Raw genomic sequence first — 17,096 nt, 5'->3', positions numbered from 1 at the left:
GATCATTTTCTGGTGGCTGTTCATCATTAACCTGCTTTCGTCTTTTAACAGCTTGCATGATATGAAGTTTCCAATTGCAAAATTTAATGCAGCACGTGAATATTTCATAGTTCATTTAGTTTTCTCAGATAAAACTCACCTGCTTTGACCCTCATGGCTCCATGCTTCATTAAATGGTGCAGCTTGTCGTTCGATGCTAAGAAAGCGACCACATCCTGTGGTCTTGGCTTTTCCCACTTCACAACTGAATACAAATCTGAGATACTTCAAATAATACTTTACTCCTTTTTCTTTGTTTGTTGTTAGCATATGGAGAGTTTATTCATTCTGTGGCCATCAGCACTCTCGTCCATTTCATTGACCACAGGGCTTTGAAAAACATTTACCACTGCTGATGGAATGGCAGTAGTTTCAGTTTAAAGTCCTTAATGATTGGGCATTATGTGCTGCCTCGAAAAAAGACATGCACTTCAAACATTTTCATTTAGTCCACACTACTGTACCTATACCACAGTTTAAGAAGCAAGAACCTAATGTTTGCTTTTCCAATTTGAAAAGCAAGTATGTTTCTCAATTACGTCTCTTTCGCTAAAACCTAAACCAACGTATCAGTTCTGTCAAATATGGAGGATAAAAAACACCCAGGCTGTCGTGCTTTGGTAGGTCACGTCTGCTGTCCCCCTGAGAGGTGACATGTTCAACAGCTAACATAATAGATGCAGGCTGTGAGGGCCAGCACAATGTGAGGAAACAGGCCACACATGACAGACTGACGCACTTGCTGCCAGGTGGCCGTGGGTTTTAACCCTGAGCTCGAGCCATGCTGAAACCCTCGAGCTCAGAGTGGGACAGAGGGAACCGTTATTTTCTCTCTAAATAAAAGCGCAGATTCAGATTAAAGAGGGAGTTTACAGATAGAAGCACTTCAAGTTAGTTCAAGTTAAAAAGTAGATAAATAAAAAAATCTAAATAGGTGTTAAGGTTTTTTTTTTTTCCCCCAATCTCAACTGCAGAAACTACTCTTCTAAAGCAGGAACATCCTTCACTAAGGACCCCTGTATGTCACCGGCACCATCCGCAATCATTGCAGTCATGTTTATCAGTGGACAGGCCTATGCACTGCTGATAAAATGTGACGCCAACAAAGAAGAGGCACCTTTCAGGGTCTGTGTCTTCCAAACTTCCTGTTTCCTTTTGTCCAAACAGATGAATCAGAGTCGGCCGTCACAGCTGCACTTTGTTGTACAGGCACATCTTTTTTTCTTTTTTTTTAGGACATGCTGAGTTTCACTTAGTGTGCAGGCTTACAACTTTTTGGGTGCACTGTAGCACTAAAGGTCAAAGGGGCCACTCATCAAACAGCCTCCAGTTTACAGCTGCTTGGCATTCGCTTTTTACATCCCTGACCGCGGGAACGTCCTCACAAACTTTCAAATGAAAGCTTTCCCATTTTCACCGTGTGAAGCTATGTTAGCTTGGGTCCTCAAGTTAACATAGAGCTCTATGTTGGCATGCTTTGGAAGTCACTAATACACTTGAAAATAAGTTGAAACTTGTTTTTATATTTTAAATTATATTTGATGAATCACTGTAACAGAAATGGATCATTTTAAACAATGAACAAAAGCAGGTTTCCTTTGGTGATTTTAGCCTAAATAAGTTGGGACATTCTCATGTGTTCCCATAGTTGTGAAGACACCATCCGTCCATCCGTACCTCCACACCTCCCTCTTTCATTCCCTTATTTTTTTTCTAAGATCAGGTCACTGAGGTAACTAAAGGGGAAGCACAGATGTTTTTCCCCATCAGCATTCTCCTGCTAATTTTGGGGATCCTAAGGCATTTCCAAGCAAGTAGAAATATATAACCCCCCTCATCTTGGAACCTGACTGGAAAATATCCAAAGAAATGCCTCCATTCTTCCAAAGGAAGGCCTCCCCTGATGAAGACTATATTCTGTATTACAAGAGCAAATTATCTATCAAAATGTATTAAATTCACCTCAATCAACTCCTTTCGACATGGAGAAAAAGCAGCTCTACTCCTATGATAACAGGTCTCCTTTTCTAAGGCTTAAGCCAACAACCCTAAAAAGAAGGCAAATTTCAGCTTCAGTGTTTTTCAGCTTCAGCTGCTTGAGTCCAAGTTCTGATTCTTTTGATCATAATCCATTGCAGATAAGAGATGCAATCACCCCCAGAGACTGGAATAGCTCCAAATTCCTGCAATGGAGGCGCCAGTCCATCCGTCCACCTCTCTCATCTTCCTATCATCAGTTATTAACAAGAAACCAAAGTACCAGAACTCCTCCGCTTGTTACAGAGATGGACCTACAGGTAACATTCCAGCTTTTTTCCCATTGAGAACCATTTCATCAAACTTCTAGGAGGTGACACTAATCCTCTCCAGCTCGCACTTGACCCTCTTCAGTAAGGACTGGTGCTGGTTATTTCACCCATAGTCTGCCGGAAGATATTTTGCGCTGACATTGCGACAATTGGTATCTTTCATTACTTCTGTGGAAACCAATCATTTTAAGAAAGTTTCAATGATCTGCAGTTAACCTCTGTCTACTCACAGTTCAGCATTTGTGGATCCACCTATTCTGGAATTATTCTGTGGAACATAACTCCTAATTATTCGCTTAAAAGCTGCCTCCTCCAGAATCTTTTCATAGAGCATATCTAAAGTATTCTAAAAGGAATGCAGCTAAAGTGCTACTTGACACACTTTTGACTGGCGTTTGCAAAGCAGGCAATCCAGGATTTAGTTTTTGCTCCTTGGTTTTGATTTGCTGTACTCACAGGAGAGGAAATAAGAAAATTGAATAGCTTCTGAGGTAGTGACAAGATGGTTTGCTTTGTAATTACTCATGCATATTAAGGCATATTTAGTGTTTGTGCTATTCAAATTGGGAGTTCTCAACCATTTTACGTTGGGATCTCAATTATTCACAGATTGTAGCTATTTGTGGACGCACGTAATCCCTAATCCCTGTGAATATCAGGGTCTCACTGTACTCATAGGTTACTCTACAATAATTAGGTTATGTTTCACCAACAAGTACTATTTACCAACAGATGGTCACCTGGAGTTATTTTAGTTTATCAAAATCGTACATTTCACCATAATACCAAAGATAAACTGATTCACCATGGATAAGTACATGGGCATGTTTTACAAAAAAAAAAAAAGAAAAGGGACAAAATGGCAACACATGAGAACAAAAATTAGGCTGGGAATTTGCAGAAGAACAAATTTACCCAGAGCCCATGGCTTGAAGTTGCCAATAGAACCACAAGGTGCATTTTAACAGGTATTCGTTTGAGAAAATGCTTGCAGCAAGATTCTTGGGTGTTATCACATTTGTTTTTCACCCACATCCATCGCTGCTGTATTTACTCAGTGCAGCAAAATAAATACTACACTGGATGTGCAATTAATGGCAAACATCCAAGTTGGACATACAAACTTATGAAAACCACAGGTTCTGATTGAAAGCGTCACAAAAGCAAGACAAGGAAGCTGATCTCAAGTTTCCACAGCTTCTACAACCAAAGTGTTTATATGTTTCAGGTGCTGACTATACATTGACGACACCAAGTTTCCAAAATAGTATTAGTAAATTTAATAGGTCAAAATCAGTGTCCAAAATAAACTAAGCAGCAAAGATGTAATGGACAAAGGCATTTCTGAGGATCCCTTTTCCCCATAAAATAAATAAATAAAATTCAAATAAACTTGTCAATTTCTTACAAAATCATTGTTTGTCAAATCAACCTTCACATTCAAGAACAAAAGCAAGAGTAACAGGAAGTCCCAATGTACAATGAAAGTCATATGAGTTTCATGTAACTTAATGTGCTGAGAAACAAAATCCACCACTTAAGTTTCTGTTTCCTGCTTACAGTCATTCATTCGACATAAGATCAAGGTTTATTAGCTGTGAAAACGGCTTTTCAATCATTAACTGCTTTGAAATTGACTCACGATCTCAGTTTTAAAATTCCTGACTGAGGTGGACACCAGATTGGGTGGCTGAGATAAAAACTAGATGAAAAGTACATGAAAATATATAATTCATAACTCATATTCTGATCACTTTGTCCAGTACAGGAATCATTTTAATTAGGACACAGTGTGATGTAAAGCAAAATAGGTCTGACTTTAATCACTACCTTATTGGAAATGTTTAGAACTTTGGAAGTGAACAATCAGTTTTGCTTTGCCAGAGGCTGGAAAAGTCAGCATAGTAAAAAAAACCTCAAATTTCCACAATAATCTTGCAATAGCATGTTATAAACTCCTCCTTTACATTGTAATTACATTGAACAATTTCTGAAAAGAAATAAATTAAGTAAAAATTAGGGATTTTGCATTAAGAAATGCAATCTTTATTGCGTTAAAAGCACCGTCTTTACAAATTTGAGCTGAATGTGGCAGACAAAATGAAATCCAAATGTGACCTTTGATAATCCGATATTCAGATAGTTTTCTTTGGACCAGAGTCTGTAAGGCCATATGAAGAAATCTTTCTCCTGATAAAACACATGTGATAACTTTAACGCCTCGTCCCTGAATACGCCAGCGGGAGAAGGAGACGGTCAAGAGAGCAGAGCTTCAATCAGCTGGTGGACTCTGAGAGTGACTCTGACCCGTCCATGGGAAGGGTCATGTCGCAACAAATCCCTCCGCGTTCTTATTGGCTCATGCCTTTGTTTGTCTTCAGTGACTAATTGTTTCTGATCAGCTAAGGAAGTACAAGGAACCGTAATATCCATCACCACTTCACTCTTCTCCAGAATATGCGCGGACGAAAGCTGCAGAGAAGTGAAAAAAACATAAAAAATCAAAACGGGAAAAAACATCACCAGCAGCTAACAGGATGCACATGGCCCCGAGAAGGATGGTTGGTTGGATTCAGGAAATGGAGAGAGATGGAAAGGAAGGAGGGATTTTGAATCACAGCTGTTGTTAGACTGAAAAAAATCTGTTTTGAAGCAGAGGGAGTTGTTATTGTTCCTCACCAACTCTACAAAAAGATGGAGAGACACTCAGTTATCGAAGACAGCTGAATTATTTCTACTCAAATAATTATTTTGGGTGAAGAAACTTTAAAATGGAAAACCGAAAACCATAAACAGATCACGAGCTGTCTTGAATGACTAAAACCAAAATGTGCCATTTATTGATATTGTTGTTGTTTCTGAAACTTTATCATCCTAAATAAACCATTCTGATGTATAGACATAAGCTCTAAACGTGGAGGAGCCGGTGGCAGGCACGATCACGATTAGCTGTTCTAGTACAAAAAAAAAAAAAAGACTGGCATTTTTTGGCATAGATTACTTACAGATTTGGTTCCAACCATAAAATGATGAAGCTCTGAAGCACTATATGCAGCTGCTTAGGACCCCTGTTAACCTGGAGTCCCCGGGAGCCCTTGAAATTTCACAGGTCAGCATTAAAATGTAGAGGGCTCGTTGTAAAGACACAATGTATACATGACAGCAGTTTAATGGTTTAATGGCTGAGTGTTTGCTTTGCCGTTGGCTCAGCTCTGATTGCCACTTCAACCTTCAGGTTAGTCCAGTGAGATTACTCACAAAACATACCAATGAAAGTTGCTTTTTACTGCAGGTAAAATGTTAACTACTCTCAAGAAAACTGCATATCGAAAATGTGAACTCTGTGGAATCCACTGTTGGTTCACTAAGTAAAGATCAAATATTGATAATATACAAGTTACCTTCAGGGTGCTGTGGCTGACAGACGATGAGCCTGACTGGGAAATTTGCTGTAAAGAACCCCATATAACATTCAGCCAGTTCTGTCACCTATCTAAGATTTAGTACAATGTACCTTCTCTAACATGTAGTGGTACTAACAACGGCAGAAGCAAATGTAAATGTTGCGAACCAGAGTAATGATAATAAAAGTGTCTGATTGCATGGTAGCACAGCAGTGATAACAATGTGCTGATTTACTATCTTGACATTGTACTTAGGATTCCCTCGAAACTGTTTTAAAACACCAATGTGCTGAAGGAGGACAAGAAGATTTTCAATAAAATACCTGGCATTATGTTATCTGATTGACTAATTCTGATGCAGGAATGTTTCTGACCTCCTACTCTTGCGTGAATGTTACTGTCATACTATTGCTATGGAGATCATTTAACAAGAAAAACAAGCAAATAAATAAATTTTTTGCATAGCTTTTCAGATGGATGGACAGACAGACAGACAGACAGACAGACAGACAGACAGACAGACAGACAGACAGACAGACAGACAGACAGACAGACAGACAGACAGATAGATAGATAGATAGATAGATAGATAGATAGATAGATAGATAGATAGATAGATAGATAGATAGATAGATAGATAGATAGATAGATAGATAGATAGATAGATAGATAGATAGATAGATAGATAGATAGATAGATAGATAGATAGAACTAGTTACATGCATCCCTGAGAGCCATACCAATAACCACCTGCTTAGATTTTTATATATCATTGACAATACAGTTATCAAGATCCATAGTGTTTTTAAAGGCTGAGTTTAAGTTAGTGTTCCTGGTTGTTCAGGACTCAACGTCTGCCAATCCCCCTCTGGTTATCTAAACATTACGAACGAGACACTGAATGTTTGGTTTGTCTTGAGAGGCTTTAGCATCACTTGTGATTGACTGCCCTGCTTGCGTGGCCGCACTGTTCATTCACTTCCCACATCCTGTTTCACGTGCTCGCAGCAGCAGAGCCTTTAAAAGCGGCTCAGAGCGCGCGGCACTCCTGAGCTGTGACCGCGCAACGGTGCGCAGACATCAGAGCGCAGAGAAACGGCTTCGCGTGGCACATCTGTTTTCTCTGTAGTTGGCCGCTTAATCAGAACCAATTCGCCTCATAAGGATTTTCGGAAACCTTGTTGTATTTTTAGAAATAGTCAATAAAGCTCGGTGGGTAGAGCGATCTCATCGACTAAAGCAGAAGACAGAACAGGTAAGTTGTTCCACATTTTTTTTTATGATAACGTTGTAATCAGTAAATTCACTCGCTTAGAGTCATCGTTATATAGCTGACTTTCTGTAAAATATGTAAAAGATTAATCAACACATATTTTGCGGAAATCATTCAGATGAAACTGGGACACCTCATCGTTAGTTAAATAAAACAAAAAAAACCATTTTATTAAGGCACGTATAACATATGAACAGGTGTTCAGCATTCTACATTTGATTTAAAATGAATTTTAAATATCTGTAATTATCAATAAAACTATTTTAAAGTATTTTATTTTCCTCTTCCTTGCAATTTCAAAAGGTCACATCTGGTTTATTGTTTCAAGATACTTTAATCAAAAAGCTAAAGGCATCTATCTGTTTAAAGACAGAGCCTCTCATACTTATCTCGGATTTTTATGGGGGTTTTTTCTTTTATATGTATATATATATTTTTTTACTTGTATATTTCCGAGCTGACATTCAGTAACTGGCTGATAAGTAAGAGGAGAGAAGGAGAAAAAATCCTTCAAAGGTAAGGGGGCCCACTGTCTCAGTGGTCGTGAATAGAGGGAGCCCCGGGATGACATTTTGGAAATGTGAGAATCTGGAGCGCATTCCACATGTTCTTCCTGAAGACCTATATACTGGTGTGACTATAAAGACTACATACTGAGTTTTCCACTGTGGTAATCTTAATTGTTATTGTACAAAAGAGGGGAAAATATGTAAAATAGAATGTGTTCCTAAACCTGTCATTGTTTGCTTCTCTCTGTTTTTGTTTTGATTTTGCTCAAATGCACTTGATTTCAGGGTTTCGTTGTCTTTGCTGACTTATTACAAAATTATACTCATAACGGTTTCTTTACATATCTAACTTTTTTTGCTTCAAAAATGTATTACAGATAAACAGGAAACTCATAATATGTTTATTTTCAAGCTGTCAATGCCTTGCAAAAGTATTTATACCCACTGAACTTTGTCACATTACAACCACAAACCTCAATTTGTTTTGTTGAGCAGAGAAATGAATAAATGGTTTTACAACACAAGATCTGAAAAGCAGAGGGAATCTACAAACATTTTAAGTCTTTACAACAGATTCAGTTTGATCTGAACTTTTGAGTTTTTCTTGTATGTGGATATAATTTGCTCAGATGTATTCCATTAATGCTTTTCTGCAGTTTTTTTCCTTAGCTGCTGGGTCCCTTACATGGCCTGCAAAAGCAATGTCTCTTGGCCTTTTTCAACATTGTCTTTTCTTCTTCTTGATCTTCTTTCATAAAGGCCAGATCTGTGAAGTGCAAAAATAACAGTTGTCCTGTCAACATATTCTCCCACCTGAGCTCTGCAGCTTCTCCAGTGTTACCACAGGCCTCTTGGTCGCTTTTCCAATTAATATCATTGCCACACCTTTCATTTTAGGTAGACATGCCTTAGTAGGTTTTGTAGTTTTGACGATCTTAATGCATTTTTACATGGTGGATTGAACATGTAAAAATGCATGTTCAAGGACATTGTTTTTATGATCGTCTCTGTTAAACAGTCCCCCTTTATCCCTGACCTGTCCAGTATGTTCCTTTGTTTTCATTATGCGATTCATGTTCCCTCACAAACCTCTTAAGTTTTCACAGAACAGCTTGTTTTTATTGAGATTAAGTTACACACATATGGATTTACTGATCATGGGACAAACATGTGCATTGAATTGTGTTTAGATAGGTCAGATTCATTTGGTTGAACAAAATTTCATGCCACTGTATTCTGTTTTTTCTTAGTACAAAAATTTGATAACCATATATACATTTATTTTCAGCTTTTTTAGCCTTACTGCTGGTCTATTATACAAAATTAAAAATAAATAAATAGATACAGAGGAGTTTATCATTTGAGTGCATGGTGGTACAGCCTTGTAGTCTTGCAACAAGAAGGTCCTGGGTTTGAACCCTGAGCTGGGGCCTTTTGTATGGAGTTTGCATTTTCACCCCATGCATGTGGTGAGGAATTAGTCTCTCTAAATTACCTTTAGGTATAGTGTGTGTGATTATTTGTTCTGCTTGTCTCTGTGTAGCTCTGTGATTGGCACCAGGTCCAAGGTGTCCTGAGGCAACCACCACAGCCTTTCATGGATAAGACCATGAGTGGATGGGTGTTTGTGGTTTTAATGTGAAAAAATTGGTATTTAAGCAAGGCATTATAATCTACACAGACATAAAAAAAGTTTGATCCTCTCATTGACTTTGCAAATGCATTTCAAATCAAAATGTGCTATTCAATACTGTTAACAAATCCTAACGTTGTCTGTGATTTTTGACTTCCTGTAGAATGAACAGAGATCGCTGGAGAGTGTACAAGAGGGTGTGTGCCATGTTCTTCCTGGCTGTGGTGGCGCTCACCATTGTCCAGAGGGGCAACATCAACATGGGGACTCCATTTGAGTTAGAGCGGCTGGCTCGTATGCACGCCTCCCCGGCAGATGGACCCAGAGTCCCTCTAGAGGAGGGACCTGGCTTGCACCTGGGGTTGAAGAGCTTCTGGAAGGCCGGCAGGCAGAAGCCAAAGGTCAAAGCCTGGGCCACCACACAGGAGCCCGGGGTTACCGACGACACCAGCCCTGGTAACTGGGACGTGACCAGCTCCAACTGCAGCGCCAACCTAAATCTGTCAAGCCAGGCCTGGTTCCGGGCTCTTGAGGACAACTTCAAGCAGTTCATGCTTTATCGCCACTGCCATTTTTTCCCTATGATTCTCAATCACCCAGAAAAGTGCACAGGGGAGATTTATTTGCTCATGGTGATTAAATCGGTGGCCACACAGCATGACCGCAGAGAAGTCATCCGAAAAACCTGGGGTAAGGAGCAGGTGGTCGACGGGAAGAGGATAAAAACCTTGTTCCTGCTTGGTACGCCTTCAAATGTTGAAGAAAGAGCGAATCATCAAAAACTTGTAGAGTACGAGAACTATATATATGGAGATCTTCTTCAGTGGGACTTCTTAGACAGTTTCTTCAATCTGACACTTAAAGAGACTCATTTTCTCAAGTGGTTCCACACCTACTGCCCCAGAGTGCAGTATGTCTTCAAGGGGGACGATGATGTCTTTGTAAGTGTGGAGAACATTTTGGAGTTTCTAGAAGGCAGCAGCCATGACAAGAACCTGTTTGTAGGGGATGTGATTTTCAAGGCTAAGCCCATTCGTAAGAAGGAAAACAAATATTACATCCCTCACGCTCTCTATAATAAAACCTACTACCCCCCGTATGCCGGAGGCGGGGGGTTTCTCATGCATGGGAGGCTTGCGAGGAGGCTTCACTGGGCCGCAGAGACCCTTGAGATCTACCCCATTGACGATGTATTCTTGGGTATGTGCCTGGAAGCGCTGCAGGTCACGCCTGTAAAACACAATGCCTTCAAGACATTTGGCTTAGTGAAAAACAAAAACAGTAAAATGAACCGGGAGCCCTGTTTCTTCAAAAACATGATAGTAGTGCACAAGCTCCTCCCGTCGGACCTCATGCGCATGTGGCATCTGGTCAACAGTGAACTGAACTGCTCGAAGAAAATGGAACTCCTATAGCTCCGGGAGAGTTAAAGACGGAACCCCGTAGCTGAACTTTACCACAGAGAGCACCAAAGGAAAATGCTGCCAAATGCAGTGAGCAACAAAGCAATCTTCCACGTAAACTCTCCTTTACGACTGTTTGGAGAGTCGAAGAACGTTTTTAATTTGTCGAGTAAATTATTGCATTTTTTTAAAGGTTCATAAAGAATTGTGGGTTTATATGTATGTACTGAGAACTCTGACTCTGTCCGAGACAGTATCTATCGCAATCACATTTTTAATTTGATAATATGCAGTTGCAGGCTTTGCTGCAAATGTTCAAAAATGGTCTCACTGTGCCACAAGCAATGACAGATGACTTACTCCTCGTCCTTTATGTGGTCCGAACAACAATTCTCCTACTGTCCTCTCTTTTAGACTATTACTAATTATAAACTTAAGTTTCCAAAGCACACGCTGTGCATTATCAAAACATGTTTTACCGTATTTGCTGCAACATCGGAAAGCAGTTCAAATCAAGTTTACTTGCATGGCACATTTCAGCAACAACACACAGTTCAAAGTGCTTTACATGACAAAAACAAAACGCTACGAGCAAAGACAAAAGAAGCTTTATGTCACTGCAGCCAAATAAAGTGAAGTAAAAAGTTGCAGTGCAGACTAGAATTAATTTGCATCCACTTAGTAATCAAAGGCAACTCTAAACAAATTGGGTTTTAGCTTTGCTTTTAGCAACTTTGTTCAAGAAAAAAGAACAACTGCATTATGTATAAGTAAAAGACCCAAATGTTTCATTTGAAATCAAGGTGGCTTCTGCTCCAGCATGCAGCTAGATGTTCTAAGCTGCCTCCTTTGGGGTAAAAGAAGCTAAATGCTGCATTTTCAGATGAACAAACAACTGCACTAAAACAACAAACCAGCTTGTTAACTTGCATTCATCAATATAGCTACTTGGCTTTCTTTCAAGGCAAAACAGTTATGTTGTTATATGTTATAACACAACTGGACTGGTTTAATGTAAAGTATTTAGTTTTTATTCAGTTTTGTTTGAGTCATTTAAAGCAGGTCAAATAAATCCCAAACAATATTTATTTGAAAAGAAAAACCTAAAAACAATTTTATGAAATTTAAAAGAAAAAAATTCTGTAGTGGTGCATTTGATTTGTTATGAAAATTTCATCACATTTGAGTGTTTTCTAGTCACAAGTTGGAAAACTGGTAGAAACTATTAGGTAGATTGGTGCTGACTATGGGCAATGCAAGACAAAGCTGTGCATTTCTCACCACTAAAAGTGTTCAAATAATAAAGGAAGTTGTTTAGCAATATGGACTTTACAGCACTAATTGATCTGTTTGTGTCCCCTTTAACACGGTCTGACTGGTTTAAGGAGAGACAAACTATCAGAGTTGCTCATAGATTTTATACTTGCAGCCTTGACAGAAATGTATTTGTCGTAGAACTCGGGATTATGCAGCTACTTCTGGCTTTTTTGAGTTGAAATTATGATTTTTATTGGGCATTCTTGTTTTTTTCCAACTAGGAACTCAGAAAATCCAACTTCTGTGGACAAAGACAGCGCACCATATGGGCATACTTTGTGATTTATGCTTATGTCAGTCTTGTTAAATGAAAACAGATCAAATATAAAATTAAGAAACGTGAAAGAATAAATTATTTAACAAACCTAAACTCAAATAAATATGTCTTACTTAAGTTAGTGTACTGCGAGCCAAGGTTGTTTTTTGGTTGTACTTGATTTACAGCAAAAAAAAAAAAAAAAATGCTTTGAAATTGGCCACTTTTGCAATCGTTATGTTATCTACCCTAAATAATATCTAAATTGGAGATATATATATATATCTATATATATATAGATATATATAGATATATATCTATATATATATGGATTTACTTTGAATAAAAGCAATATTTTAGAGATCATACTGAAATACTTAAAAAAAACATAAGACAGAACATTTAGATATTGCTGAGCGCCTTATGTATGTTATTCTGAAACTTCAAAATTGCAGAAACTTCAAAATTTTCAGTGTTTCATATTGAGGCATAATTTTTCAATATCACTGACCACTTTTAGAACATATGAATAACTTAATTAAACCAGACATGTTGCTTTGGATCATGTCTGGTTTAATCTAGAGGTCTACTGGATACATATAACTTAAAAACAAAAACAAAAAACCCTATTTATACCTGTTTCACACATTAAGTCTGTGGATTTAAGTGCTGATATACTTGACATAAATTTATGAAAGGGAGGTGACAATAACACTGTGAATTTCAAACTGTTGCTGGTACGATTGTATGGCATCTGTTGCCCCCCAGTAAAAGAAGGGGGGCAAATGTGGGAGTTCTTGAATTTATTTAAATGTAATAATGTAAACTTCTGTGATTACAAGCCCAAGTGGCAGGGGTGTAGTGGGTGGTGATTAAGACTAAGTCATGTAAATGTATGTAATATTGACACACACGTGCACATGTGTATATATTTCTGTATACACACATACAATGTATGTACAAGTGACGTCTTCTGTAAATAAACCTTTTCACAATCTTAACGATCAATCTGTCCTACATTGGCTATCTTTGTCTATCAGCTCCTGAAATCCCAGTGCAAGTCCAGATCATATCACCTAATAAAAGGAGATCAGTATCACTGTGTGTGTTTAGGTTACATAGCAAAACTTACACCAGAGAAACAACTAAAATTACGGACACAAACGTATTTTTACTTTGTCAACCTTGTGCTCAAACCTCTATGTTTATAAAGTTACCAGAGGGAAACGTCTCAGACTTCCGATGTAACATTTTGTCTTGTAAATGCTGAGTGTCCTTGTCAGTATGTCTTTTCACCAAAATCATGAGTCATGAATGTCAAAGCAGATTTTCATAACAAAAGAAATACCTTCCCCTTTGGGCACAAGTACAAAAGAAGGAATACAGGAATGGGAATATCTTTACATTGTGTTTCATGAGAGTACGCTTGTCTAACCAGTAGCTGAAAGATTATCTCTTTGAACCATCTCTTGTTTTACAGACATGTTAAAGCGATTCAGAGTCAAACCTCTGAGCTGATTTATCTCTTTTTTTTGGATCTTTCAGCATGGCTTATCAGGTCAAACACTATAAAGTGTGTGCCAATCATTTCCTGTGTCTCTGTTAAGGTACTGCAAGAATCTTGAATTAGAGAAAAAAGTGAATAAATCTGCAAGAATGTCATTAGTAGTGTGGTTTGAATTTGAATTTGCATTGGGCTAAAGGGATGAGGGTGGAATTTGGTTACAGAAAGCATAGAGTAGTAGGCAGTGGGACGAAAGTCACAGCTTCATGCTTGAACATACACAAACCACAGAGGGTGGTTACTGTGTAAGAGGGCACTATGCTTTAATTTATCTAAAGTTGCTCTGCGTTTTGTGACTCTTTCTTTCTAAGCATGCTGAAGAATAAAAACGCTGATATTGCCTGCTCCTCAAATCGAAATCTAGTCCTGTCTTGGTTCAACAGGTCTGTTTTATTTGCTTTTGCATCACGGAAGTAGAACTAGACAATAAAGATTAACATAAAGCTAATAAGACATCAATATTGCCCTTGTGTTTTATTATCTTATGCAACCCTTATGCATACAGGGTTGCATAAGTGGGCACATCTTTAGACTACTGCATGCTTGACCAAACGTCTGACAGGTTTAGTCTTCATAAATGTATACATTTAATCAATTACTGTGAATCAAACTTCAGGTTTTTTACTTTCTGTAATGTTCCCCTTTAGCATCCTTTAGCTGATGGTAGAGTTAGCAAAGATGCTACAATGGAGTACAGTGATCTCAAAAAACATCAGTCAGGAATGCTTTAGTTTATACATATGTTCCATGGCATAATGAAAACAGACATAAGTTATGAATGGAATTATGGAACAATGACACCACAACACTGCATGTGTTCCCTAAAGTACTGAAAACACAAAAGGAAAAACTCATCTAGGAGGATACTACTAACAGGCAGGGAGCTGCTGGAATTTCCAACAAGCATTGGATGCATTCTGCTTGGAACAACAATATGTTGTACACTCAGTATGTCTATGGTAACGAGGATGGTTATGGAAAAGAAAATCATGCTGACCTGGCTAAAGCTTTATGAAAGAATGTGTCATGGTTTGATGAAACTACACACAAAGTCATGAGCTATGACTAAAAGACATGTTTGGAACAAAACAAAGAACACCACGCCCAGATTGGGGTGGCAATATCATGTTCTCAGGTTACATTATTTTTCAAGTGAAATTGATTTCAATAAAGTGGATGCAATAACGTACAGTTCCAAAAAAGAAAAAGAAGTCAGTTTTGATGCAAAGAATTCAAGTTGAAAATTAAAAATTAGGAGTGGCTTAGCCAGAGTCCAGAACTAAATCTGTGTGAAAATCAATGGACTGAGCGAGAGATGTCTACACAAAACATTCCCAGATAAGAAGATAAGGACGAATGGATGCTGAGATTGAATATGTTTTCACAAAAAAAAAAAAATGTTTCATGGTGTTTCATAGATGAAATGTACAAGATAAATGGAAAGAAATTGAAATGGCTCTCATGTTCTCAACCATATGGTTTTCTTCAACATAATGCATAAAATGCTGGACAGTAAATGTGGAAAACAACATTGTTTCTGTATTAACATATTCTAAAACAGAAGCCAAGTCAAAGATGTGTATAAATTAAAATCAATGATAAGCAAATGAAAAGCAAAAACAACTGACTCTTCTGTTACCAGCCTTTTCCAAGCATGTGGCAGCCACATTGAAAGCCAATAAACCATGACAAAAAACCCCCAAAAAAACCTGGAAGTGTTTTTGCTTCATGGAAAAAGGAACTCAATTTCAAGCCTAAGCGGAATCAAGAAAATTGACAGAACTGATTTATCAAGCAGCTGTCAGAATGTGCTGTACATTCTGGTGAAAATTTCTCACTCCAGTGATGATTGTTTGTCTGTGTCAGCAAGCACACAACCAGCATCCAGGCCAGAGCTTTGTGTTTGCCAGCATTAATTAGAAGGAGCCTTTGATGTCAGTCTGATAGCAAAGACAGTTGGATGAGGATGCAAACTTTCACAATAGATCTCCATCATTCTAGAGGACCATGACTGACAAAGCTTAAAACAAGGAATATCATTGTTTATCCTGATCACCATTATGACAGAAGCAAATGAAGGAAGTCATGAGATGTCTATTAACTACAACAAATTGAAAATAAATTGATGTTCTTCTCTATTTCCATTACTATCTGTCACACTGTATATTCAACATTCATTTCAGCTATTAAGTTGGAACTAAAAGTGTTATATGTATTAGGATGTTATGTAACCGACCAACATTGTTTTCAACTTTCTTTCTTTTTAACCAATAAGAACATGAATAGCACCTAACCCCAAGTAAAATTTATTGCCTTCAGAAGTCTCTTAATTAGTACATAGAGGTCTTCTGAATGTAATGTAATAAACACAGTTCTGTGAAGCCGTGGAGGCTTCGCGGAACCTTCTGTGAAGGTTTGTTTGAGAACATTAGTGAGCGAGCAAACATCATTGTGAACACCAACTAACCAGACAAGTCAGGAATAAAGCTAAAGCTATTTCAAGCTTTGAATAACTCAAAAGCTTTATTTATTACTGTGCCATACTCTTTTCATCTTCACCCCGAAAATGGAAAGAGCATGGCGCACGGTTGCAAACCTACCAAGACATGCTGTTCACCCTAAGTTAAGCTGGGCCTTAATCAGAGAAGTAGCAGGACCCCCACAATGAAGGAGATGCAAAGAAACACAGCTGAGCTGTTGACAGGTCCAAATGTAGTAAAGGTATATCCGGTTTGTGGACAAGTGATAAAATTAAATTCATTGTTTGACGAAAGCGATTAGAAACTCTGTTTAGAGTTTCTCAAAAGCCAGAGCACTAAAACATGGAGAAAACATCATCATGCTGTGAGAATACTTTTCTTTAGCAGGAAACAAAAGCTTGCCAGAGTTGATGGACAGAGTAATTTAGAAAGAAAATCTTTAAAGGGTTGCATAAGTCTTTAGGCTTGGGCAAAGGTTCAGTTTTTGTCAAGAGTATAACGTAGCAAAATGTGAGAAGGTTCAAGGACTTGTAAATATTTTTTGCATTTGCACTATTTAGTAATTTGCTAAAAATGCATTTGAATCATCACAGAACTTTCTAATTTATTTCAAATACAGCAAAGAAGCAAGCGAGAAAGTAAAAGTGTTGACCTGGACGCAGCGTCTCTAGGTGAAACAGAAAAGAATGGACACGGGTTATAGCAGACCTCTGTCAGTGATACAGAGGCAGCAGATCTCTAAATGGAGTTATTCATTGGTGCCATCATCGGGGTCTCTGCCCAGCCACCTTCAGCAACAAAGATCCCTGTTCAGCTGCGTGACTGACTTCTGCAGCTGTCCCCTGTCCTATGGTATTACTGACATGACAGACCTGCCAAGAGCTTTGGGTCAACACTACCTATCTAATG

General features: G+C 38.2%; 1 protein-coding gene across 1 annotated transcript; it reads left to right on the top strand.

The window, feature by feature from the left end:
- The first annotated feature begins 4,041 nt into the window (after positions 1-4,041).
- Positions 4,042-13,151, top strand: b3gnt7 (UDP-GlcNAc:betaGal beta-1,3-N-acetylglucosaminyltransferase 7). The gene is made up of 2 exons (XM_008406810.3): positions 4,042-7,007; positions 9,331-13,151. Exon 2 carries the CDS (start codon positions 9,332-9,334, stop codon positions 10,580-10,582), a length of 1,251 nt encoding a protein of 416 aa, XP_008405032.2. The 5' UTR covers positions 4,042-7,007; position 9,331; the 3' UTR covers positions 10,583-13,151.
- The last annotated feature ends 3,945 nt before the right edge of the window (positions 13,152-17,096 follow it).

Source organism: Poecilia reticulata, chromosome 4, assembly GCF_904066995.2.
Source record: "Poecilia reticulata chromosome 4, P_reticulata-male-v2, whole genome shotgun sequence".
NCBI lineage: Eukaryota > Metazoa > Chordata > Actinopteri > Cyprinodontiformes > Poeciliidae > Poecilia > Poecilia reticulata.
Note: the sequence above shows the minus strand (reverse complement) of the source record. Positions and strands in the feature narration are given on the sequence as shown.